General features: G+C 44.4%; 3 protein-coding genes across 3 annotated transcripts in view; 2 read left to right on the top strand and 1 right to left on the bottom strand.

Annotated features, from left to right (window-relative positions):
- The window catches only part of LOC119322957 (probable sucrose-phosphate synthase 2), a 7,587-nt gene extending 4,182 nt beyond the window's left edge, over positions 1 to 3,405 (top strand). Inside the window, exons 6-13 of the mRNA XM_037596511.1 lie at positions 133 to 240; positions 354 to 485; positions 592 to 768; positions 1,044 to 1,097; positions 1,184 to 1,246; positions 1,357 to 2,061; positions 2,179 to 2,306; positions 2,814 to 3,405. Of these exons, the coding sequence (XP_037452408.1) occupies positions 133 to 240; positions 354 to 485; positions 592 to 768; positions 1,044 to 1,097; positions 1,184 to 1,246; positions 1,357 to 2,061; positions 2,179 to 2,306; positions 2,814 to 3,090 (1,644 nt within the window). The 3' untranslated portion in view covers positions 3,091 to 3,405. The remainder of the gene's footprint in view (positions 1 to 132; positions 241 to 353; positions 486 to 591; positions 769 to 1,043; positions 1,098 to 1,183; positions 1,247 to 1,356; positions 2,062 to 2,178; positions 2,307 to 2,813) is intronic.
- Positions 3,406 to 5,236: 1,831 nt separating this feature from the next.
- Positions 5,237 to 7,071, bottom strand: LOC119326089. Its single transcript, XM_037599799.1, has 3 exons — positions 6,965 to 7,071; positions 5,697 to 6,820; positions 5,237 to 5,581 (listed from the first exon to the last, which is right to left on the bottom strand). Exons 2-3 carry the CDS (start codon positions 6,814 to 6,816, stop codon positions 5,556 to 5,558), a joined length of 1,146 nt encoding a protein of 381 aa, XP_037455696.1. The 5' UTR covers positions 6,817 to 6,820; positions 6,965 to 7,071; the 3' UTR covers positions 5,237 to 5,555.
- A 6,386-nt stretch (positions 7,072 to 13,457) lies between these two features.
- LOC119322498 lies at positions 13,458 to 18,901 on the top strand. Its single transcript, XM_037595984.1, has 5 exons — positions 13,458 to 13,914; positions 17,197 to 17,353; positions 18,006 to 18,223; positions 18,293 to 18,466; positions 18,563 to 18,901. The coding sequence occupies exons 1-5, from the start codon at positions 13,711 to 13,713 to the stop codon at positions 18,647 to 18,649; spliced, it is 840 nt and encodes a 279-aa protein (XP_037451881.1). The 5' UTR covers positions 13,458 to 13,710; the 3' UTR covers positions 18,650 to 18,901.
- The last annotated feature ends 5,765 nt before the right edge of the window (positions 18,902 to 24,666 follow it).

The following is a 24,666-nucleotide window of genomic DNA, read 5'->3' as shown; positions in this document are numbered from 1 at the left end:
TTCACAATAGTTTCTAATTATGGCAACTGTATTTGTAGTTTAAGGTATTATCACCGGCTTTAGTTTTTACTTTGCACGCATTGTCTATTACAATTCCTTAACATACATATCTTCCTATTCCTGGCTGTGCAGATAATTCCTCCTGGTGTTGAATTTGGTCATATAATTCATGATTTCGATATAGATGGTGAAGAAGAAAATCATGGCCCAGCCTCTGAGGATCCGCCTATCTGGTCTCAGGTCACTTTTACTAGTGTAACCTTTGTTCAGTAATTATTTAAGAATGATTGTTTCTTCCTGTTAAGCTTGTATTTCTAAGTACTGATAATTCATGCATGTCCAACTGATGGCAGATAATGCGCTTCTTTACAAATCCTCGGAAGCCTATGATTCTGGCTGTTGCCCGTCCATATCCTGAAAAGAATATAACAACACTTGTAAAGGCATTTGGTGAGTGCCGCCCACTGAGGGAGCTCGCGAATCTCGTAAGATTGGACTTGATCATCTTGATTTTATGTGGTTTATTTCCTTATATGTAGTTTCTGAATGATACTATCCTTTGTTGTGTAAACTTCTAATTTTGCATTGTAGACACTAATAATGGGTAACCGTGAGGCTATTTCAAAGATGCACAACACGAGTGCTTCTGTCTTGACATCTGTGCTTACACTAATAGACGAATACGATTTGTATGGTCAAGTGGCATACCCCAAGCATCACAAGCACTCTGAAGTTCCTGACATTTACCGTTTAGCCACAAGAACTAAGGTATGTTGTTCATGATGCGACATGAATACACTTGTGCTAGCTTGGCCATGCTTCTTTCATGTTCCCTTAGCATACTTCTATTCACTTATTTATTATGTCTTCTTTCATGCCTGTGGATATGCATAAATGAGAAAAAATTCAAATAAAATGAAGAGTGGATTCTTGATTTAATGATCTGACCATTTTATTTATTTATTTATAGTATAGTGTGGTAGAGTTCATTGTTGCTTCTGTTATTGTCCTAGTTACATGGATGCTGATCATCTATTCTTCAGGGGGCTTTTGTTAACGTGGCTTATTTCGAACAATTTGGCGTTACCTTGATAGAGGTCAGAACTAGAGAGACTAATTTCCAGTTGCAGCAATTTACTTTTCAGTTTCCTGATTAGAACCAGTATTTTATATCCATGAGTAGGCCGCTATGAATGGTTTGCCTGTTATTGCTACAAAAAATGGAGCTCCTGTTGAAATTCATCAGGTACGTGGGCCTTACACTTACGTGTGCCATGCTATTAACGTAAACAAAAATGCATCAACTCATTTCAAATGGGCATCACTGTGTCTGCTCTCTGGTCGTTTCTTATGCAGGTGCTCAACAATGGTCTCCTTGTCGATCCACATGATCAAAATGCCATTGCAGATGCACTGTATAAACTTCTTTCCGAGAAGCAACTTTGGTCAAGATGCAGAGAAAATGGACTAAAAAATATTCACCAATTTTCCTGGCCTGAACATTGCAAGAATCACCTGTCAAGGATATTGACTCTTGGCATGAGATCTCCTGCTGTCGGTAGTGAAGAGGAAAGGAGTAAGGCACCTATATCAGGAAGGAAGCATATCATTGTTATTTCTGTAGACTCTGTTAACAAGGAGAATCTAGTGCGGATCATCAGAAATGCGATTGAGGCCGCACATACAGAAAACACACCGGCTTCAACTGGTTTCGTGCTGTCAACTTCGCTAACAATATCAGAGATATGTTCACTGCTAGTATCTGTAGGCATGCATCCTGCTGGTTTTGATGCTTTCATCTGCAACAGTGGGAGTAGCATTTACTATCCTTCATATTCTGGTAATACGCCAAGCAATTCCAGGGTTACACATGTAATAGATCGAAATCATCAATCACATATTGAGTATCGTTGGGGAGGAGAAGGTCTAAGAAAGTATCTTGTGAAATGGGCTACTTCAGTGGTTGAAAGAAAGGGAAGAATTGAAAGGCAAATGATTTTTGAAGATTCAGAACACTCTTCTACATATTGTCTTGCATTTAAAGTGGTCAATCCAAATCATGTAAGCTTTACATTTTCCCTAATCTTTTACTTCATGGATCGCCTTATCTGTGCTTAATATTTTGTGGAAGTTCCTTCACAATGTCTCTAATGTGATGTTCTCTCTCCCTTCATCTAGCTGCCTCCCCTAAAGGAGTTGAGGAAGTTGATGAGAATCCAGTCTCTCCGTTGTAATGCGCTGTATAATCACAGCGCTACCAGACTGTCTGTAACTCCTATTCATGCGTCACGTTCTCAGGCAATAAGGTTTGGCATTTTCTTTTGCTGATTATTTGTCTGCATTTATCAGTTTACCTTGTCACCATAGCATAGTTTCTTATTCAGAACATTAAGCGCGTGTTTGCAATAGGAGAACACCAAATGGCAAGTTCTTTCAATACAAATGCGGATTAGGCCCGCTTTTGGTTGTAGTTTTATTTGTACCCAATCTTTATGAAAGGGTGTATGTGTTTGCATACCAATTTTCATCAATTAGAGAACAGGGAGTATAGGATATTTCCCGCCTTAAAATCGAAAAAAAGGTATAGCATTCCCTCTGGAATTAACAATGCCGGGAATCTTATATTAACTACTCCCTCTGTAAACAAATGCAGTGACCTAAAACGTCTAACATTTGTTTACAGAGGGAGTATTTAAAGCAAGATGATATTTGGAATAGATGGCTATTGTCCCCCTTAAGCAGTTGGCCACCTGCCCATGCCTGTAAAGTGTAAACTATCTTAATCCTGCTGATTGAACTTTTTGTTTCTCTAGGTACTTGTTTGTACGGTGGGGGATAGAGTTGCCAAATATCGTGGTCATGGTTGGTGAAAGTGGTGATTCCGATTACGAAGAGCTGCTAGGGGGTCTCCACAGGACCATAATCCTGAAGGGCGACTTCAACATTGCCGCAAACAGAATCCACACAGTCCGGAGATACCCCTTGCAGGATGTCGTTGCACTGGACAGCTCCAACATCATCGAAGTCCAGGGTTGCACTACCGAGGACATCAAGTCTGCCCTGCGCCAGATTGGTGTACCGACACAATAACATCTTGTGTTTGTGTACCGCAGAAAAAAGGAAGAAGAAAAGGAGAGGAAGCCCGAGCCAAACCGAGCACCACTGTTTCCATACTTGATGGGAATGCCGATTTTGTTTGTAGGTTGTAGAGTGTGGGTGTGGTATATTCTCGAGCTGTGAATAACTTCCACCTTTTGTTTGTACTATTCACAAGTTTTGAAGTGGACAATATCGATAAATGTAGTGGGAAAACAAATGTGAGCAGAAAAGTCATTCGGGAACGAGATACCCCGAAAATACAGACAAGGCGGAGCCTAAATGGATGAACTCTGTCTTCTCGTTTTACTGGCCGTCTTCTGATTTATGTTCTTGAAAAGAACCTTCAAGTGTTCTATACAAAATTTATACTATTCAAATGTCGGTTTCCCAATTGTGCTTGCTGTACTATTTCCTGTTCACCTGCAGCAGCTATTGTGTTAGGGCCCTTGTCTTTTTTTTTGTTTGAGACAAGTTAGGGCCCTTGCCTAACCAGCCCACGTAGAGGGGCCTGTCGTTGGGCCAACACAGGTGCTTGGTGGCCAGCTGCAAGGCCAACACATGTGCCTGGTTCATCCTGTTCTTCCTTTTGGTGTAACTCTTCCTGTAATTGCTACAATCTCCTCTGGTGAAGTGACTAATAGAGAGAGAGAGAGAGAGAGAGAGAGATCGTAGCAGGCTCTTATCATCTGGTATCAGAGGCCAGACACCATTCCTCCCCTTGCGCTGCCCCAGTTCGTGGAGACTAGGCGTCTTTGTCAACCTCGTCCACATCTGGAAGCCATGGATCCGTCTGTCAAGAAGTATTTCGAGCGGTTGAAAGCTTTGTTTTCTGTACCAACATGAAGGCCATCAGGCCCAACACCGCCGAGCCAACACCGCCGAGCTTGACGACCTGGTCGCTCGACGCCGCTCGGTGAGGAAGGACCCGATCTGGCTGCTTCCTCCACTACCACAACCCCGACCCAACGGATACCCCTGTCGTGCCCCATAGCTGCCTCGTTGGTGTGGCTCTTGCCACATCATCGACCACCGGCGCGGTCCTCTTTGGCCGCGGCGACAAGATCGTCGGCATCGCCACCCCTCCGGTCCTCCCCGACATGTTTTTTCATGGAAATATTGTTGCACCCATGCGTTACACAAAGAATGTAAAAATACATCTATTTGGTTCACTAAGGTAGTTTCATGCGTGGTAAATTCCCACACATGAATACAAGACTGCGAGTTTTAGCTTGACTTGAGGTCAACTCTAGGTCCACATGTGGCCAGAAAATGTGGATGCATGTGTACCCCCGAGCATGACTTTTAATGTGGAAGAAGTGAATACCTTTGTTTTCTGTACTACATTTTAGTTTGGCTTTTTGTTTTATTTTTGCACCTCTAGCATGGCTTTTAATGTGGAACGTGAGTGCAATGATTTTGTTATTATGATTTTTCATGGTTGTTATTTTGTCATACCATTTTACGGGTGTGAATTTCGTACCAAACTTTTGAGGCCAGGAAGGGGGTTGGTACAAAGACATTTTCATGTCAGAGAATGCGTGTTATGGTCGATAGTCCGTTGGTGAGAGAGCAAATCAAACATCACCCAGTCGTTCATTTCTAAAGTTGGAACTAACTCTAGATAGTCTGCTTGTTTCTAAGATTAGGAAGATATCTCTTATGATTTACTTAACGGTTAGACTCCACTGATATGTCCACGAAACAAAAGTATAAATAACTAGCTTTATGAGAAAGCAAATGGCGTGTCATTTGTTGATTCTGGTGCAACGGTGTGAGGCACGGGCGGCAGCATAGATGCCCTCCCCTAAAAGTGTGATAAGTAGAATTGTTCTGTCATAACCGAATGCCATATCACTTGAAATTGAGTTATTGTACTAGGAGATGGGTCAAATTCAAGAGTTACTATACTAGGGGATAGTGTAGCCTCACTAACATCAGATAAAAATACTCATATGTGGAAGAACATGTACAATACTTCTAATTGTGGTACACTAAAACAAAAGGCATCGTTGCGGGAGAATGTTTTCCCATTTGTTTTCAAAATTGGTTTCTCCCTAGTAAAATGACTATAATTCACTAATAAAAGTTCTTATCAACCAAGCGAACAATGCCTGTTGGGCCGATATAACAACACCGCTTATTCAAAACAAATTATGTCGTCACGACATAAAAGTAAGTCGCGTGCTTTCCATATAGAAGTATTCCACTCCTACATTATTGATGTCTAATACAATGGAGTACATTGATGACATGGTTCAAATGGCTTAAAAACAAAATACTGAAATAAGATGTGCACACCATGATTGAATGAAGGGATTGAACAAATGAAAGTAATCAATACACTGTTTTCTTTTTTGTTTTGATAAAAGAGAGGCCTCCCGGATTTCCACTAGAACGCAGGTGTGGGGGGGGGGGGGTAATGTCGGGGTCCTGCTTTCCTCATAGGATGGTTTGCTTCATGCCTCGTCGACACCAGCGACACCTGATGCACGATGGGGATCACCAAAAATGTAAACTAGCAATCTATTAATCAGGTCGAAAAGAAATATTACATCCATAGTCTGCAGTAAGGAAATTATCTAATGATGTGAGTAAACCTGCAATGTAGAAGCTCTCATATGCAAACATAGTCCCCCTTGGTGTTTCTCCCATGATCTTGGTGGATGTCTTCCTTTGATAATCCACTTCATATACCCCGTCAGCAGCACGAATGAGGATAACTTTCCTGTCCTCCATGACACACACAATTCGGCCTTGTGGCCTATGATGATTTATGATGTGGTCATCTTGGATGGGCATGATGGAAAGCAAAGGGATGGTATAGTTCATGGCCCAGGAAGATCCTTCATTGATGCCTCCAACCCTGGACCAAATCTCGAGCACTGAAGTGTTCAGAACTGCCAAGCCAAGAACATCATCGTCTAATGGCACGACGTGGACGTGGCGTCGGAATTTAAGAGATGGCATTGCTTCGGGCAACTCGATAGGGTGGAGCAGATTCTCAGCCATGTCGAAGGCAATGAGGAAGTTATTGGTCAAATGCCAATACAAAACATCACCGATCAACGTGCTTGGACGGAAATCAACCAGGCCGTCGAACCAAACTTGAGCTTGCGGGATATTACAAGCTTGGGTTACCGATGACCACCTTCTTACCTTGATTTCGCGGCCGGTGCTCACAATCCAGACAACAACCCAAGGCGACGAGTGACAGTTTCCATGGTGGTGGTGGGCGACACATACCACTGTGCCGTGGACATAGGCCAGTTCGCTGTGGGTGCGTGTTAATGTCTGATGACCAGTGATTGGATCCCACACTAAGAGCATAGGTACGGCCCCTCCAAGCAGCAAAACCTTACCATGGCGGCAAGCAAGAACCTCCCAGTGGCTCGTGGAGAGAGTGGGGAGGCGGTTGTCCGGATACAAGATGGGCAGGGTGAATCGAGGGACACCGACAACACCTAGATGCTGATCAAAAGGGAGGAAACGATCTGAGCTAGGGACGTTGGTGAAAAAACCCATGAGTGGTGTTACTTCGTGATGCTCCATCAGCCTCCTCAGGAACTTGCTAGTCCTGACAATGGAGCGCCACGTCCTGCACACAGCTGCTATCCTTGCAATGGTGACAGGATGTGGTGAAACTAGCACGAGGATGTTCCAAGTTATGTCATCAGTGATTTGAGACCACGAAGCGAGAGGGAGAGACACAGAGTTCATGCTTCTGCCATGTGAAAAAGGGTTAGGAGAACATTAGTAATTAACGAGAAGGCAATCTAACTTGTCGCATGACGATATTGAAATAGTGGTTTCTTCCAATGGTGATTTCTTCGTTGTAGTAATTAACAATAAGTCAATAGGTTAATACCTGACGATGGAGCCACATAATGAGCTCTTCACTTCGAGAACTTCTGTACAACATGGAGGCACCAATGAACAATTAGTGGGAGTAGTGTGTGTTGTTCTTATAGGAGAGCAAATGTTCTTAGCCAAATACCTCCTCCATCCCAAATTAAGTGTCTTAGACTTAGTACAACTTTAGTACAAAGTTGTACCAAGTCCAAGACAATTATTTTGGGACGGATGGAGTAGATGTTCAAATTATGGAAGCATGCAAACACATAGAAGAAATGGGAGAGATGAAATATAAATGCTACATGTAAAGGAAGAATTTGAGTTTGCACGTGTCTCCGTAACCTTTAACATTTCTAAAGTGCACTCTAGTTGGTTGTTTGGATAATATCAACCAGTTTTAGTAAAGCTTGTTTTAAGAAGATTTTTGTTAATAATCTGATCAAGTATACGTTTACAAAAAAATCATGCTTGGATTAAAAAAAACTTGAACTGGTTTGTAGATAACCATGTTTGACTTTATGTTGATGTAGGTTGTTAGATGTGGAAAATGGATTGGCCTAAGAAGTAGGATCAAGGTTGTTGAGGATAACATAAACATATTTATTCAAATATATGTAATAGTTGTTTTCCAAAAACTTGGTTTTGGGTTTTACAAAAATTAGTTCTAAATATCATCAAGTTAGTTAGAAAAAAACTAAACAACCACTTATGGTTGCTTGGCAGCAAATTCGATTGCTAGAGCTATGAGTTGGCAACCAACACGCCAAGCAATGCAAGGGAATGCGGGAGGTGTCCAGTCAACCCACCATGTATGCACCAGGACCCCCATGACTCCTCAACACAGAAGGAGATTGATGCCATTGTATACATGGAGGATGAAGCTAAGGAGTTCCATGACACCACCCCTAGCCCACACCATTGAACCCACTATGCAAAAGAAGGCGTAAGATTTCAAAGAGGTAACTCAGTCACATTCTGTTACACACTCTACGATTACTAGCATGATGACCCAGGGCTTCACCCAACTATTACATTTACATCTTTATATGCATTTGTTACTTTTATAATATTAGTTTATATTAGTCATATGATATTGATGGTTTTCTCTATATTATTCATGGTTTTTCTCTATATTGACTACACACACAAGTTTCCTACCAAGCTCATACATGCAATTTGGGACTAGTATACCTGAAATGAATCAAGCAAGTTCACTACTCACTTAGCTAGGCTTACAACTAGTCGATCATGACACATACATACCTCGTGCCTTTCGAAAGCGCTCGAGAGCTTGCACGCCCCACCCTAGTATCTAGCTTGGTTTAGAATGATGCTGGGGTTACAAGGTCTTCGATGTCACAAGTACAAAGGGACAAAGGGAAGTAATGGCCCCCACTTGAATGGTGGGATCTTGATTCAACGAGCTGTGGGACTTCGGGCGCCTCACCTGAGGATCTAGCGAGGGTTGAAACAAAGCTCAGGAGGCTCGATTGTGCCATTAAACACACATTTTGTGGTCCCACCATATAACACAATAGATTCTGAGAATGACTAACCGAGTCTATGCATGTGAGCAAAACGATCAACATAACAATGAACGGTTTTGAATAACAATCCAAAGGCTACACCGCAAAAAAGACCAATTGTTCCTAGTAGGAAAAGGCTAAACTTGCTCCAGCACAAGTATCAAACGATTTTTCACCAACATATTTACATGTTGCACATCAAACTTACCAACATGAAAACCAAAGATCCTAGTAGGACACAACCAAAGCCACTCCAACACGACAAGCAAATGATTTTAGAACTAACGTGTTTATATTTCATACAGAAAAAAGGAAATGACAAAGCACACACTATGAAAGGATCAATACAACGGCCTCAAAGACTCCAAAGAGGCCTGAGTTATGGCACTAAAACCCTGTACCTTAACAAAGACCGTGGCATCTTTCTCCCATCATGCCACTATCTTACTCCTTTATGTCCTTGTAGGGGCAGAAGCTAGCATCTATGTGGAGATGGCATCTGCAGCACATTCTTATCCAGCATCATCATCAAAGTTGTGGCGGAAGCAACATCAAATGGTGGCAGACACTTCACCAGATGAATAACCTGGTTGGGAATATCCAGTATCTCCTTTAGTGCATGCTCAGACTTAGCTAGTGATCGGGGCTTATGCCCAATCGTCTCACCTGACGATCTTGACCCCTATTAGTTTTGGGTCATATCTAGTATTATGAGTTGGTACAACTCACTTAGGTACTGCTCATGCAACACGCATAGAAACAATGCTTTATCCCTAGATGTCCAGTCAAATGGTGCCCCTCGACGCATTTCGGGGAGAGCCAGCTAGCTCTGGGTTCAACTTTATTTCATTCCTAACCACAACTCACCCAATAGCATGATTATTGATGGTAAGGGAACCCTAATCATGGATAACATGCATCTAGGGTCGACAAGGACTTACAAGTTCAAGGTTTGTTCCTCATGGATCAACTCCTTGAGCTTGCATAACTTATCGCGAAGCCACTCAGCCTCCTCCCCCATATTTTCCACAGATGCTTGGAGGTCACTGCAGACTGAAACCGCCTTCTCCTAATGCCTCGCTCATGGCGCGTGAGCTCTTTCGACTTTTAACCATCGTATCCACCTCAAGACGTGCAAACTTGGCACGCTCCTCCGCTTGGGCACAAGCCAGGCACACAGAGATTCACCCGCTAAATAGGCTTGGGCTGCTCCAAGGCAGAGGTGTTCAACCCCTGAGGGTCAGCAACACCCTGTACGGACTAGAAATCTACTCATCCAAAGTAAAGCAGAATCTAGAAAGCCAAGAAGGTAAATGATGAGTAAGGCAAACCTGCATGGCCTTAATTGCCTCCTAGAGGTAGGACTTGATAGCCCACAACCTTGCGACCGGTGAAGGACTGACAACTAGAGCTTCATTCCTAGGGGGCTCAGCCGCTGACAAAGGTGTCACCGCTTGTGGCCTTTAAACTCGCTCTTAGAGGGGTGGTGCCAGTGGTGACACAACCCACCGTGCTACCAACCAAAGCGTCCTCCAACAAGCTGCAATGAAGATAAGGCACCATCAAAACTCACTAAGTGAGTTTCACAAGGAAAATAGGGGATCAACATAAAGACAATTTGGAGCCTTGCGTGTGTCACACTTGAGCCGCCCTGGCGCTATGACCTCCTCCCATCGTTGCGACCAAAAAGAGAGAAACTAGATCGCTCCTCTGTGAAGAATAAACAAGAAAGCTTACAGAGTTCAAGCTAGACATGGTTGGATAGAAGTCGCTTTGAGAAGGTGCCTCCGGTCCAGGCATTGGTAGCAAGTGCCTCTAGTGCAGACGCATTGGCGGCTGACACCACCTCTTAGGCCGACGCCCCAAGGTCGTTGTGATCCTTGAACATGTGATACCATTTCTAACAATGCGTTTGGGAGTTCATCAAAACACATAATGAGAATAACTGAAAAGAGTCCAAAGGGGATAGAAAACACACGACTAAGTTCACTTTAGCCTAAGGATGCAGTCTTTGTCTTATGCATCCACCTTGATCGATGCTTCTGGAGCGTTGTGGTTCCTAGTCCTTCGACATCTTTCAGGGTAGACCATCTCGTTCACCCTAGCCCAAGGAACCTCCTATCAGGGATCTGTGTATTGCAAGAAGTGGATAATGATAATTTGGAATACCAGTTGCGGGAAGAAAGGATCGAGCAACTTACTGTTCCCATCATGGCAGGGGTCCAACCCACCATATAAACCTACATGGGTTCTACCCACTCCGTGAGGGGGGGGGGGAATCTGTCGGCAGATGAATTCACCAATGACATGACATCATTCAGCTACCAGTTCTGTAGGTCTTTGATGACAACTTCCATCTCCCTGATGAAGTCGTGATCAACCACATGCATAGTCCAATCACCTAACCTGGAGCAGTCGTCCCATCGGACACGATGACCATCGTGTTGATGGTTTTATGTCATTATGGCTCCAAGAATTATGTGTTTTCACCTCGATGATGTCCTTGTTCTTACATGTTGGTGTTCACCTTCATAAAGCGCAAAAAAGATGATGACATAAATCCAGATCCAGAAGTATCCCAAGAAAACCCTCACACGAATGTACAAAGGGAGAAAGAAAGACCACCGAATTTGGGGTTAGATGGTACAACAGGATTCTACAGAATGCAACACTGAAAGAAGGAGGGACAATGAAAAATTTACAACGCATAGCATGTCATCGAGGAGGACCACCGCTGTAACACCTTCAGACATGAGGATACCACCCATTGAGAAGGCCACCCCTCGCAACAACATCCCCTCCTTGAACATGATGAATAGTTCCATGAGAACCAAAGACGATGACCAACCACAAGTAAGGATAGTGTTGGCCTCTCCCGACGCAAGTAAGGACACCGATATGATCAAAAGTGCACTTGCAATGCAGCACAATAGTTGGCGGCTGCGTGCTAAGGGCTCTCAATGACAACAGAGTCGGGGCGGTGCTCTGGGTGGTCATGCCGAAGTATGGAGAGGGAAATGAGGAGGATGGCTCAAGGACTTGGGGACAAAGTATGAAGGAAGCAATATAACCCAACAAGGAATGGGGAACAAAATATAAATCCTACAGACCATGCATCCTCGAAAGCCAAACCAATAAGAGATAAAGGTGCGGTGTGAATCAAGGCGATGAGGGATGCAACACAGAGATTCATATCACATCACCATCCATAATTCACTGGCCCCCTATAGGGTATGCCACATGGCAGCCGATCAGACCACCCACATGGCCACACAGAGGGAACAACTTCATCGGGCCTGATCAACACCAAGCAAGTTGCCCACCGACTTCAAATAGGGCAAACGGCTTGGGCAATATGCCCACGACCGCATTTCGAATATTGATAGGGGGTTATCGTGGGGAAGTGGTTTCACTGTATTCTCATCCATGCATACCGTAACTTGAGTTGTAGTGCATGGTACGAGGGGCTCATGCCTGTGAGGTCAGTTACCTTAGACGTGCAAACCTGGTTGCCTTAAGGGGAGTCGTGCGACTACCAAAGATGGAGAAGATCAAGACTTGCACAACAAGAAGATCAAGGTGACGGACAACGACCACAAACCAAGACCCCTATATAAGGCACTCCCTCAGGACAAGGGGAGACCTTAGACTCCTCCGAAAATCAGAATAGTTTATTAGTTCATTAGTAGATCCGATTAGGGTTCTCCATCCAGATCGTCCACCTACAACGCCAACGACTTGATCCTCAACTTACCGAATAGTCCATTACACTCCCCACTGTAATCAAACTATGGTAGAATCTCATATAAGTAGGAGTAGGATTTTTACTCACCCGACGAGGGCCTAGCCTGGGTAAAACTTGTGCCTCGTGTCCATCTGGTAACCTAAGGCAACGTCCCATTACCATACAATTCTATGTAGGTTCATCGTATTGTTATTTTGTACTTGGCAAAACACTGTTAACATCAAGTTAAGCGACGGCTATTCCATCTCGTCCATAATTGTGGACATGATTGCTCGAACAGATTGACACGCTGGACCCACAAGACTTGATTGTTTACCATGTCAGCCATGACTCACCATGCGTTAAGTATACGATGCAAACACGCAACCAAGCCTCTTATCAAGCTGCACCCCAACATAAGATCTGCCCATGATACCTGACACTCATAGTACACATACTATCGCCGTTCCCACTTGTGTAAAAAGTGTCCCATCACAAAGCATCCAAAAAAGGAATACAACTACCAAATAGGCTTGAAGTGTTTATTATTTTAAGGTTTGATTACCTTAATTTTCACTAATGTTCAGGCTGCAAACTCAGGATGTGATAACATCCAACTATATGTCCTCTTCTTTATGCTTCCCAAGCCACCTTATGTATCTAATAGGATCACATGTCACGCAAAATTTTGAGGTTTTGCTATACTGGACTCTATATTACTCTCATTTTCATCCTCTGGATACCGTAATGAAACCTACCAATAATTTCATCAAATCAAGCTTGACATGCAGGTGCACAAAATTTCCTATTTCCTGAACATCTAGTTCCTGCTCGGAAACTTTTCCAACTCATGTAGTAAGATTGGCAACAAAACCCTTTGATCGATACCTAGGAGGACACTTGTGTAATCTAGATCCAAACCGCCATCCTATTCACTAAGAAATCCCTAAACAGGCGAGGACCGCCCGCTGTTATTTTCTGCCAATCTCCGAAACCAAAAGCTTGAACCGTGAAAATTAAATTTTCCTCAAGGGCGGTGAATTTCAATTTCACTTCCCGTGCATGCCACCGTCATGTTCGCATAAAATTTCACTTCCCTGAAATTCACCGTCCTGATCGCCAGACGAGAGGCATTCTAGCAACAAAGCTAGCACTAACAAGCAAAAAAAAACAACAAAAAAACAACAACAAAGCTAGCACTAACAGGTTAACCAAACCAAACCAAAACAGACCCAACGACCGAAGTAAAGCACCAAACCAAACCAAACCAAACCATTTCGCAATCTCGCAAGCGACGCAGCCGCCTCCACCACCAGGAACCAGACCGCGCACGCCTCCTTAGCTCGAGCCCAGACCGGAGCCCTGTTCCGCCGTGGATCGCTGGAGGAGAGGGCCACCGGCCGGATCCCGACGGGCCAGATGGTGGGCGACCCCCGCGGCGGGGGCGAGTAGCACGGCTGCGATCGGCGGCGGACGGATCGGCGGCGCCGCAAGGCGGCGGGGGCCACCATGTCTGCCGTAGTGTGCGGCAAGAGGTCCTCCATCTTCGCCGACGAGCTCATCCCTTCCTCTCCGCCTTCCCCTCCCCACCACCACCCTTCCAAGCGGGCCCGCTGCTCCCCGACCCGCGCCTTCGACGACGCCGCCGCGGCCCACCGGCGGGAGGCGCTGCTCCACCACCTTCGCTCCCTCTTCCCTCACATGGATCCCCAGGTCTGCCGCCCTCGTTTGTCTAATTAATTTAGTTGCCGAGAGAGATTTATTTTGTAGGAATTGGCGTTGGACGCACGAAGGCGACTCTTTTCATGTGAATTTTGTGCTCTGTGGTTGGATTCTGCTGTGCCTGGAGCTGTGAATGAAATAGCGCTAATCTTAGTATTGTTGTGATGAGAGGTTGGTGTTTGGAAACCTGGGTGTGAAGATCCTCTGTTGCTTTGGTAGATTTGTGATATTTCTAATTCTCAAATGCTATGGTGTTGGATGCTGAAACCGGGTCCTTTTGTTGTGAAGTTAGGGCATTTCTACCCTCTAAAAATAGTGGAGTATCCGGCAAACTGCCGACGGGGGAGATACGAGCGGCTAGAGGCGGAGTCAATACCTGCATGCGGCGTGGAGGCGTTGCCGGGGCTGTGTGGTTCGGTACCCGGCCAATCCATGGCAAGGCGCAGTCGCCGGCGCCCGGAAGCGCCAAATCCGGCGGCGGTGGTGGCAGCCGCAGATCTACCAGTTGTGCGCTGGCAACGGGACGAGGAGGCACAGATCCGGGTGGTCAAGCACCGCGGCGGAGCCTACGGAGCATCCGCGGTGGCTGGCGGTGCCCGGCGGGGGTGGGAGGGGCGGTGCCGGTGTAGATGCGGCGCGGGAGTGGGGCAGGGGAGGCAGAGGAGGAGAGGAGAATTTTTACTCAGCCGCCGAGCGGTGGAGTAAATATAGGGAGGCGCGGCGCAGATGAGGATAATTTATCCTCCACTACCGCCGATTGGGGATGCCCTTACGGTGGTCCTTTGCTTAAACTTGATGTGGAAAGCGTTTGACGCAAAGCTATTTAGGCTATAGCTACTCAAGTGCTATCTTGATGAAATGGGTCATTAGTTACAAAGAGACTGTTCACTCAGAAGAGGTGAAGAGCTTAGTGCACCAGTTTGGAGAGTTTAAAATCACCCATTTCAGTAGGGATCAAAATAGGGCAGCTCATGAGTTAGCTCAATTTTTTTTGAAGAAACACAGGAGAAGTACGCAATTCATTCAGAAGGGGCGGCTGACAGCCAAACTGTACAAACCTATCGTGATGAGTTTTGGACCATGGACTGCTAGATCAAAAGCGGCATGAGTTAGCTCAATTTAGTCTGCGGCTTTCTGTGCTTTCACTTTGGGACCATGGACTGAGTTTTGTCCAGCTATTGGATGCTGAATGTAAACCTATTGTGATGCAATAGATCTCACCTTTTCCTCACAATAAAGAAAGAAAGAAATAGGGCAAAGCTTTGATGAATGTTACCTGACTTATTTGGTGATGAATGATGAATCAACTAATCGATAATAATTTGGATCATATTTATCAGATTCCCTTAAACCATTGTCAAACCTCTATTTCGGTCGAGAGATCTGGTTCACAGTTGGACCACGATCTTATTTTCTAAGGGCTGGATGAGAAACCAGCTACTAATGAACAAAGAAAACCAAGAGAACTAACCGAGAGAGGGATGCCGTCATGTCGGATCTAATGCCACGTCCCGCTGAAACCAATGGTCGACGAGTCGTTCTGGGGTAGCGACTCTTGACTAGTTGTGACTAGTCTAGACTCATGGTCGACTAGTCGACATGAGGAGCAGCAGCAAGCCAGCAACCAGGGGAGGAGGGGAGGAGCAGCAACCGGATCTTCATGATGAAGTGCAAATATCTTCTTCGTGAACCACATCTCTGATTAGTGAGCCGCGGAGGTATTACCAACCCTGAGGAGCCTACTTTTATGAAGTGGTGAATCTCCTCCAAACCTGGATCATGGACCCGGCAAATTGCGAGTCATGTATCATGGTTTGGATGATTATCAAGCAATCTAATGATAGCCTTCTATTGTCAATTAGGAGGTTTCTCTTTCAGGATGTGTTGTGACAATATTGTGTCTACCTTTAACTAGTTTACATCTTGCTAGGACTTCCCATCACAAAATTTGACATTCTGAGCATTTTCTCAGTACCTTGGATATCCCTTCTTTGCGTATTGCATTTCTGGTAATGCTAAATGTCACTATTTTTTTGCGCATATAATGCTCTGAGCAGTTTCGGATCTTATATATATGTAGTTGGGATTTGTCATTTCTTCGTAGTTGTCAGGAGATGCTTCTCTATTGTGTCCCATATATGTTTTCCCTCTTTTCACTAACTCGTACTCCCTCCGTCCCCAAATAAGTGACTCAAGTACAAAGTTGAGTCACTTATTTTGGGACGGAGGGAGTACTAAATAGCGAGCTATTCCCTTCTTTTTGACACTCGACTTTCCAATCAAAGTGGTTGTAAGACTCATAAGGATCTAGTTTACGAAGATCCCATTGTATTCCAGAAGTTCGTAACGTCGGTCTGATAAGCCCTAATTTACTGCCTCTTATCCATTAATAAAACCTACTCCTTCAACTCGCTCTAGAAAAAGGGGATTCTGTGCAATACGTTGTTGATCTTCAACAATTTTTAGAAAAACAGGGAGTCCTCCCCGGTTCCATTATATGTAATGAAACCCACACCATAACAAGCTTGATCTTCAACAATTCCGCGTAAAAAATAATCACAGAAATCTAAACATTTATTGATCCATCTATAAGGTGGATTGGCAGCCTCTGGATGATTGATGAGATTTTATGGATAGAGAGCCAGTTCCAATAGACTTATAGAACCAACGTTCCGTTTGCGTGCCTTTCCCTGTACTTCAAAGTCGAACACAACTGCTGCTACATATAAGGGAAGTGTTTGGCTAGATAATTTCAATAAAGACACTTTCAATTATTTTGTTATATGTAGATTTGCTGGAAACTGTCATTCCATTATTTTAGTTTCTTTTATTGAACTATGTATTTATCTTACTCTAATTGAGATAATTTTTTTACACCTTCTTACCAACTATAATAAAACTAGCTGTTTGGTAATTGCTTACCCATCCTTTTTTTAGCATGGCAAACCTTTGTAAGTGGTGTGTATGTATTTGTGCCTGAACAGCTGGCATTTTCCCCCATTAATTCTCAATATTGCTGCAGCCTTCATGTAAATGTGCCATTCATAGAAATTTCCTTATCATTCTTTTCTATTTATCTACACCTGCTCTCATGCTTCCATTGTGACAAGTGTATTTCCCTGGTTAGCATTTTTTGCTCTATGAAGCTGGGGATCTTGTATTGGAACTTGTGGTTTTCATTTAGACTGGCATGGTTAGAATGTTTTTGTGATTAAATAGTGATTTCTCATTGTAGCGATATGATATTGATATTGCTTATCATAATGATTCCAGTTGCTTGAAAGAGCTCTTGAAGCATCTGGAGATGATTTGGATTTTGCAATAAGGAGTTTGAATGACCTGCGCCTGGAGTCAGCTGAGGCTATCTTTTCAGCTGCTGTTGGTGAACCTGAGAATGGCCTGTCAACAGCCCTTAAGTTAACGGCTGAAGGTATGGTGATTGAATTTACATTAGAAGGTGGTTGCATGCTAGACATTCAAGCACAATTCATCGCATTTAACGTGTTTATTTATTGATAAAAACTTGTTCGATAAGTGAAACAGTATGCTTAATTGCTCTGCTTGATGTTTTGCAACAATGGTAGTCAGTCTGATCAAATAGGCATCTTTCCCTAAATTCCTTGATCGTTCTGCTTGGTGTTTTACAACAATGGTAGTCAGCGTGATCAAATAGGCATCTTTCCCTGAATTCCTTAATTGTTCTGCTTGGTGTTTTGCAACAATGGTAGTTAGCATTATCATAGTCTGCATGCACTTTTCATGTATTTGTGTCCCGTGTAAAAGACATATTTTAATTTTTGTTCTGTCATGTCTATCATGCACATTGTGGTTATTTGAAATAGACTGCATGCCTTGTACTTCATGTACACTGCATAATCTATGCTACTCAATTTTCAATTGGTATTATCTGGCATCTTTAGTATTCCTGCAAAAATGTCTTATATTAGTGTACAGAGGCAGTACTAGTTAAGCTTTTATTACTTCCACGATGTCTATTGTTTGGCAGCCTACTTATATCGCTATATCTTTATGAATCATGTATCCCTTTTATATTAATGGAAACAATTTTCGATGTTGGACAGGTAATGGCCAATTGGATGCTATTAGTGGAAATCCACCTGCGACAGATAATTGTCAGACAAATCACCATAGCTCTGAATGGGTTGAGCTATTTGTTAGAGAGATGATGAGCGCCTCTGACATAAATGATGCACGGGCTCGTGCATCAAGAGCTTTGGAGGTTATTGAAAAGTCCATCATGGAGCGGACAGGAGCCGAGGCAGTGCAAAACTTGCACAAGGTACTATGAATACACTTGCATAATATTCACGATTTACCTCTAGGGCTTAATGTTTTCACTTGGCCATAGGAAAATACGATGCTAAAGGAGCAATTAGCAATAGCTCTTCGAGAGAATGCTGTTCTGAAGCGGGGGGTTGCAATCCAACATGAGCGCCAAAAAGAGTTTGATGATAAGACACAGGAGGTTCACAACCTAAAGCAATTGATTTTGCAGTATCAGGAACAACTAAAGACTCTCGAGGTACTCTCCAGACCTTGCTTCTTTGGTTCTTAGCTATCCATTTCACACCAAGGGTTGGGTTTTAATTTATCTTTTGCGAACCACCTGTCATTGCAGATCAATAATTATGCACTTAGGATGCATCTACAGCAGGCTCAGCAGAACAGTTCAATGCCCGGGCGTTTCCACCCTGATGTTTGCTGATAAGCTTTCCATCCTGATGTCAGAACAGTATTTGTGTGTGACCTGAAGTGTGAGGATAGTGTATTGCTATCAGACCTAAACTACAAGGATCGATGAAAAATAGTGTGTTGATGTTTATTTCCGTGTGACATTGAATCTTTACGTTTGTTCATTTTCTGAAAGATGATTGTATCAGAATCTCTTGTTTACTGCTCAGTGTCTGCTTGATATGGGGAAATAAATTGAGCAGAATTAGGGCAGGACGGCCTGATAGCCTGAAAGCCCAACATCTGGACCGGTCTTGAGTGTGGGCTTAGCTTTTCTGCCCAAAGCCTGCCCTGAAAGCCTGAATGGGATTAAAATAATTATTTTGAATGAAAAATAGGAATACTAGTATACAAAAATATCTTGAAATTATTATTCAACTTAAAAAGTGCATTCTTCAAAAGTTTTCGGTTGGGCCAGACTTTGGGCCTTGGGATTTTGACTTGGGCTTTGCCAAGCCTGGCTCGGGGTATGATCAGGTCTAAGTAAAAATACTTTAGTACCAGTCGAGGGGAGAGATGTGGTCTTAGGCCCCTCCCAATGCTTCACCTAGTATGGGTGCTAAGCATGCCACGTAGACGAAAAATCTGATGTGGCAAGGCAATTAAGAGAAGAGAGATGAGTTTGGTGACCCCACGAAGAACCAATGCCAAATGCGCGAACCTAGGCAAAACATTTAAATGAAGCAAATTCACCAATGCATGAAAGAATTTAGTAGCTAAATCATTAAATGAAGGGAGCTTAGCTACAAGAAGCTAACCACCTATGCATTGGGGAGTTTGATTGCTAAGCTATTTAATATGCTTAGCACCCCATCTAAGCATCGGTCCAAATAGGATTCGCCGCCTGCTTGATATGGGGAAATAAATTGAGCAGAATTAGGGCAGGACGGCCTGATAGCCTGAAAGCCCAACATCTGGACCGGTCTTGAGTGTGGGCTTAGCTTTTCTGCCCAAAGCCTGCCCTGAAAGCCTGAATGGGATTAAAATAATTATTTTGAATGAAAAATAGGAATACTAATATACAAAAATATCTTGAAATTATTATTTAACTTAAAAAGTGCATTCTTCAAAAGTTTTCGGTTGGGCCAGACTTTGGGCCTTGGGATTTTGACTTGGGCTTTGCCAAGCCTGGCTCGGGGTATGATCAGGTCTAAGTAAAAATACTTTAGTACCAGTCGAGGGGAGAGACGTGGTCTTAGGCCCCTCCCAATGCTCCACCTAGTATGGGTGCTAAGCATGCCACGTAGACGAAAAATCTGATGTGGCAAGGCAATTAAGAGGAGAGAGATGGGTTTGGTGACCCCACGAAGAACCAATGCCAAGCGCGCGAACCTAGGCAAAACATTTAAATGAAGCAAATTCACCAATGCATGAAAGAATTTAATAGCTAAATCATTAAATGAAGGGAGCTTAGCTACAAGAAGCTAAGCACCTATGCATTGGGGAGTTTAATTGCTAAGCTATTTAATATGCTTAGCACCCCATCTAAGCACCGGTTCATTGGGAGCAGCCTTATGTTGATTTGTGGGGTGGTTAGAATCGCGACAACGATGATTTCATGTGAGGAAGTGGGAATGGAGGTCAAGCCTAGAAAAGACATTGGAACCTGAAATTGAGACCGTGCGAAATAAATGAGCTTAGTCAAGATGAATGAGACAGTTTTTTAACAGATTCAACGAGAATCCGCTGCCTCACCGGCTTCTCCTAGAACTTCTTCAGGACACCTAAAAAAATTCAACATTGGGACCCGACAAATGAAGCTGGGCGAAATAAATGGCAGTAGTGAGCTTAGGGTGTGTTTGGTTCTGATCACCGGGTGGAACGTAACGGGTCCGTCCCATGCCTGGCAGCCAATTTGTGCGTCGACTACGTAAACGATGCTATCATGCACTATAGCATCAGACAAAAATGTTGCCTTAACAGGATTGACGATGAGCCATAACCATGTATGGCGACCGGATTCCAGATAGATTAATCCCATGTTGAACAAGGCAATGAGCATGTAATCCATGTAGTCTTCTGATGGTGTGGGAACTTCGCATATTACAACTTTTAGCAAACAGAGGTCGAGCCAAAAGCTTGACGCTTCTCGTGCATAGGCAGGAGTGTCCGACGGGGCACAAGGCTCGATGGCGGTGGTATCCAACGATGGAAGGGTGATCTCCCGCTGGGTGTAGATATCCACGAGACACCACGGACTACCAGATTGGTGGATGAGGACGATCCGGTTGGCCTTCATGCCCGCCCAGTAGTGGCCGCGCATGAAGGACAGGTGGACGGGTAGTGGTAGCATGTCGAGGGGCACCACAACAACCTCCGTAGGATCATCAAGTCGGTGTCTGGGCTACCTGCAAGGATCGGGCATCAGCAAGCAGGGTGTCTTGAAAAGAGTCGGCTGGTTGCAGACGAGTAGACGACACAAAGACACCGAACATGCGGCCAGACGGACGGTGCTGAGTAGGTCCATACGATTACATATCTGCTCCAAGAGAACATCGGGGAGGGAATTCCAATCGCGGCTCTGCGTGTCAGTCGGTTCTGCCATTGGGGTTTTCGGTGCCTGCGAGCCAGCGGGGAAGTGGATTCGGGCGGGCGAGCGAAGAAGCTTCTCCTCGTGTGGCTGAGCAGTGAGCGGGGGGATATGGTACGTGCGAGCTACCAAGGAAGATGGCGCGAGCGGGCGAGCAGTGAGCGGGGGGAAATGGTGTGCGGCCGATGATGGGGAAGACAGGAGGAAGAAGAAGAGAGGGGAAGAAGAGTGAAAGACGGGGAAGAAAGTGCATTAAATCTCAATTCTACTAGTACTATTACTAGGATATACCGTCCTTCGGAGTGTAAATAGTTACACAGATGACATGTGGGTCTACCTCATGAGGGCCCATATGTTAGTTAATGGAGGATAGAGATACGTAGGCATATTTGCCAAAGCGTGCTCTACCGGCAAACATGATGGCAGTACTGGGTAAGGCTGATTTAGTAACACCAACACGCTGGTTCAGCTTATTAATTAAGTGTCCCATCTGCTGTAGCGTGTATTGTCACTTCACTGTGAAGACTAGTTGAATAGTTCTCTCTGACCGAGATGGGGAATAATGGACCGCGAAGACTTCCTTTCTACAGTATCCCTGTGCCTCTACGCTCACTTCACTCATTTTGCTCCGTACGCAGTCACTTGTTGAAATCTATAGAAAGACAAATACTTCGTATTTGGGAGGGAGGCTTTTACTCCGTATTTGGGAACAAAGGGAGTATCACCATATGGAGGGAACAGAGGAAGCTTGAAATATGAACATGTCAATGGGAGGGAATAAGCCTCATGCATGCATGCATGCATGCAACATGCAACACTCACACGTACATATGGACGCACGCAACACTCACGCACCCATGTGGCACACCGCACACGATGCAACACACACGCTCACGCTCAAGTGCTCAACCTACTCCCTACGTCCGTGAAAGACTGTACATTTAGAGATTTACACATTGACCAGGGCATAATTAACGCCCAAAAGTAGCAGACTTATGTGTGCATGCGACCATCGAGAGAAAAAAAAATTAAATGAAGGTTGTTGCATGCTGTAATTAAGGATAGGCATGTAGCCTATACCTAGAGCACAAGTTGGTGCATTAATCAATCAATATCGATTTAGATTAAATGCTAAATGCATTGGAAGTGTAGATGTACTACACTCTTTGTTTTTTATCTGATGTACACTCTTTGTTGGAAGACCGAGGGAGTACACGTGCATGCACTCACATACACAACCAGGGTGGTTCGCGCGCAAGGGTTGGACTCCTGTCACACCTGCGTAAAGTTTTGTTTAACTGATTTCTTTGCTCTGCCAACTGATAGGTGGGACCTAGAAACCAGGTGACAATTTAACCAGTCAACAAAGTGCCACGTCGACTATGTGTCCGGTCACTAGGGTGCAATACGGTGCTCTACGATGAGCTAGTGATGTATAATCACCGCAAAACCATATATAGTGACCGTAAAGAGCGTATTGTTACATACGTTGACCGCCAGTGTATTTTTCTCGTTTCAAATTAAGTCCATATTAACCGGAAAGGACGCAGTATGGACTAGTACTAGTGCTGCTTTGATGTGTCCCGTCAACTCGCCGAATGAGGAGAAGCTTGCTTACTATGCCTCTCCCTCGCCCACGCGTGCGGTGGCTCGCAGGACGAGGAGAGGGTTTTGACTATAGCACCCTCTCCCTCTCCCTCTCGCGGTGGACGTGCATCAGTTCAATCAGTGTTAGATTGCCAAAAGCATATTGTACTATAGTATCATCATTGTTGGACCTTCCGAAGAGGCGAAGAGCCAAGTGCAAGGTTCACACGAGTACGAACTGTTGAGCCTCCCGAAGAGGCAAAGAGCCAAGCGCAAGGTTTTATAGGAGTTGTCGTCCTAGTAGGAGTATACTACAACTATAGCGAATGATACTACTGTATGATTCCACCACGTCACCTATATCCAAAGCTGTGCCACCTTTTTTTCTCAAAGAGCGTGTTGGAGCCTGTGCAACAATGATAATCCCCAAGTGCAGAGAATCATCGTAGCAATTTCCAAAGGTGGAAGTGATAAGTATGGAGTGTCGAACCCACAAGGAGCTAGAGGTAAGATCAATATTCTCTCAAGTCCTATCTGCCACTGATACGACTCTACGTACACCGAACGTTTGCTTCCAACTAGATACGAGAAATAAAACTACGTTGTGGGTATGAAGAGGATAACTTTGCATGATATCGGAGAGCTAAAATATAAAAGTAGGTGCTATTATCATAAAGTTAGAATATATTACTAAATATTATAAATAGCGAGTGTGGAATAATGATGGATCGGTATGCGGAATTATCCTAGGCAATTGTTAACAAGACCGACAGTCGTCATTGCAATTTCATATGAGGGAGAGGCATAAACTAGCATACTTTCTCTTCTTGGATCATATGCACTTATGGTTGGAACTCTAGCAAGCATCCGCAACTAGTAAAGATCATTAAGGTAAAACCCAACCATAGCATTAAAGCATCAAGTCCCCTTTATCCCATACGCCACAACCCCCTTACTCGGGTTTATGCTTCTGTCACTCAAGCAACCCACTATAAGCGAATCATGAACGTATTGCAACACCCTACAACGGGAATCCCTCACGCTTGCACGACACGGAGGGCACAATAGGACAACACCAAAATAAAACATACAACTCGTACCAATCTAGATCATCAATCAACCCAAAGACAAAAGATATCTACTCAAAACATCATAGGATGGCAAAACATCATTGGATCATAATATGTGGCATAAAGCACCATGTTCAAGTAGGGATTACAGCGGAGTGCAGGAGAGTGGACCGCGTAAAAGAGGTGAGGATGGTGATGTTGATGAAGACGATCACCGCGGTGATGATTCCCCTCCCGATGGCACTCCGGCGCCACCGAGAGATAGGAGGAGAGGTTCTCCCCCTTGTGCTCCCTCCTCCATGGCCTCCCCCCTTGATGGGAAGAGGTTCCCCCTCTGGTCCTTGGCCTTCATGGCGATAATGGCCCCTCCGAGATCCTTCCCTATGGCCTCCGGTGATGATGGCCCCCTCCGGCAGGGTGCCAGAGAGGGCCTAGATTGATTTCTCGTGGCTACAGAGGCTTGCGGCGGCGGAACTTCCGATCTAGGTTATTTCCTGAAGGTTTATGTATTTATAGGAGGAGTTGGCGTTGATTCCACGTCAGGGGGGCCCTCGGGGAGTCCACGAGGGAGGAGGGCACGCCCCAGGGAGGTGGGCGTGCCCCCACCTTCGTGGGGCCCACGGGACTCCCCTCCGGTAGATTTTTGTTATAGTATTTTTCATATTTTCCAGAAAAAATCTCCGTTGATTTTCAGCGTGTTCCGAGAACTTTTATTTCTACACAAAAACAACACCACGGTAGTTCTGCTAAAAACAGCGTCACTCCGGGTTAGTTCTAATCAAATCATACCAAAATCATATAAAA

This window comes from Triticum dicoccoides, chromosome 6B (genome assembly GCF_002162155.2).
Source record: "Triticum dicoccoides isolate Atlit2015 ecotype Zavitan chromosome 6B, WEW_v2.0, whole genome shotgun sequence".
Taxonomy (NCBI): Eukaryota; Viridiplantae; Streptophyta; class Magnoliopsida; order Poales; family Poaceae; genus Triticum; species Triticum dicoccoides.
This window is presented reverse-complemented; position numbering and strand designations above follow the sequence as displayed.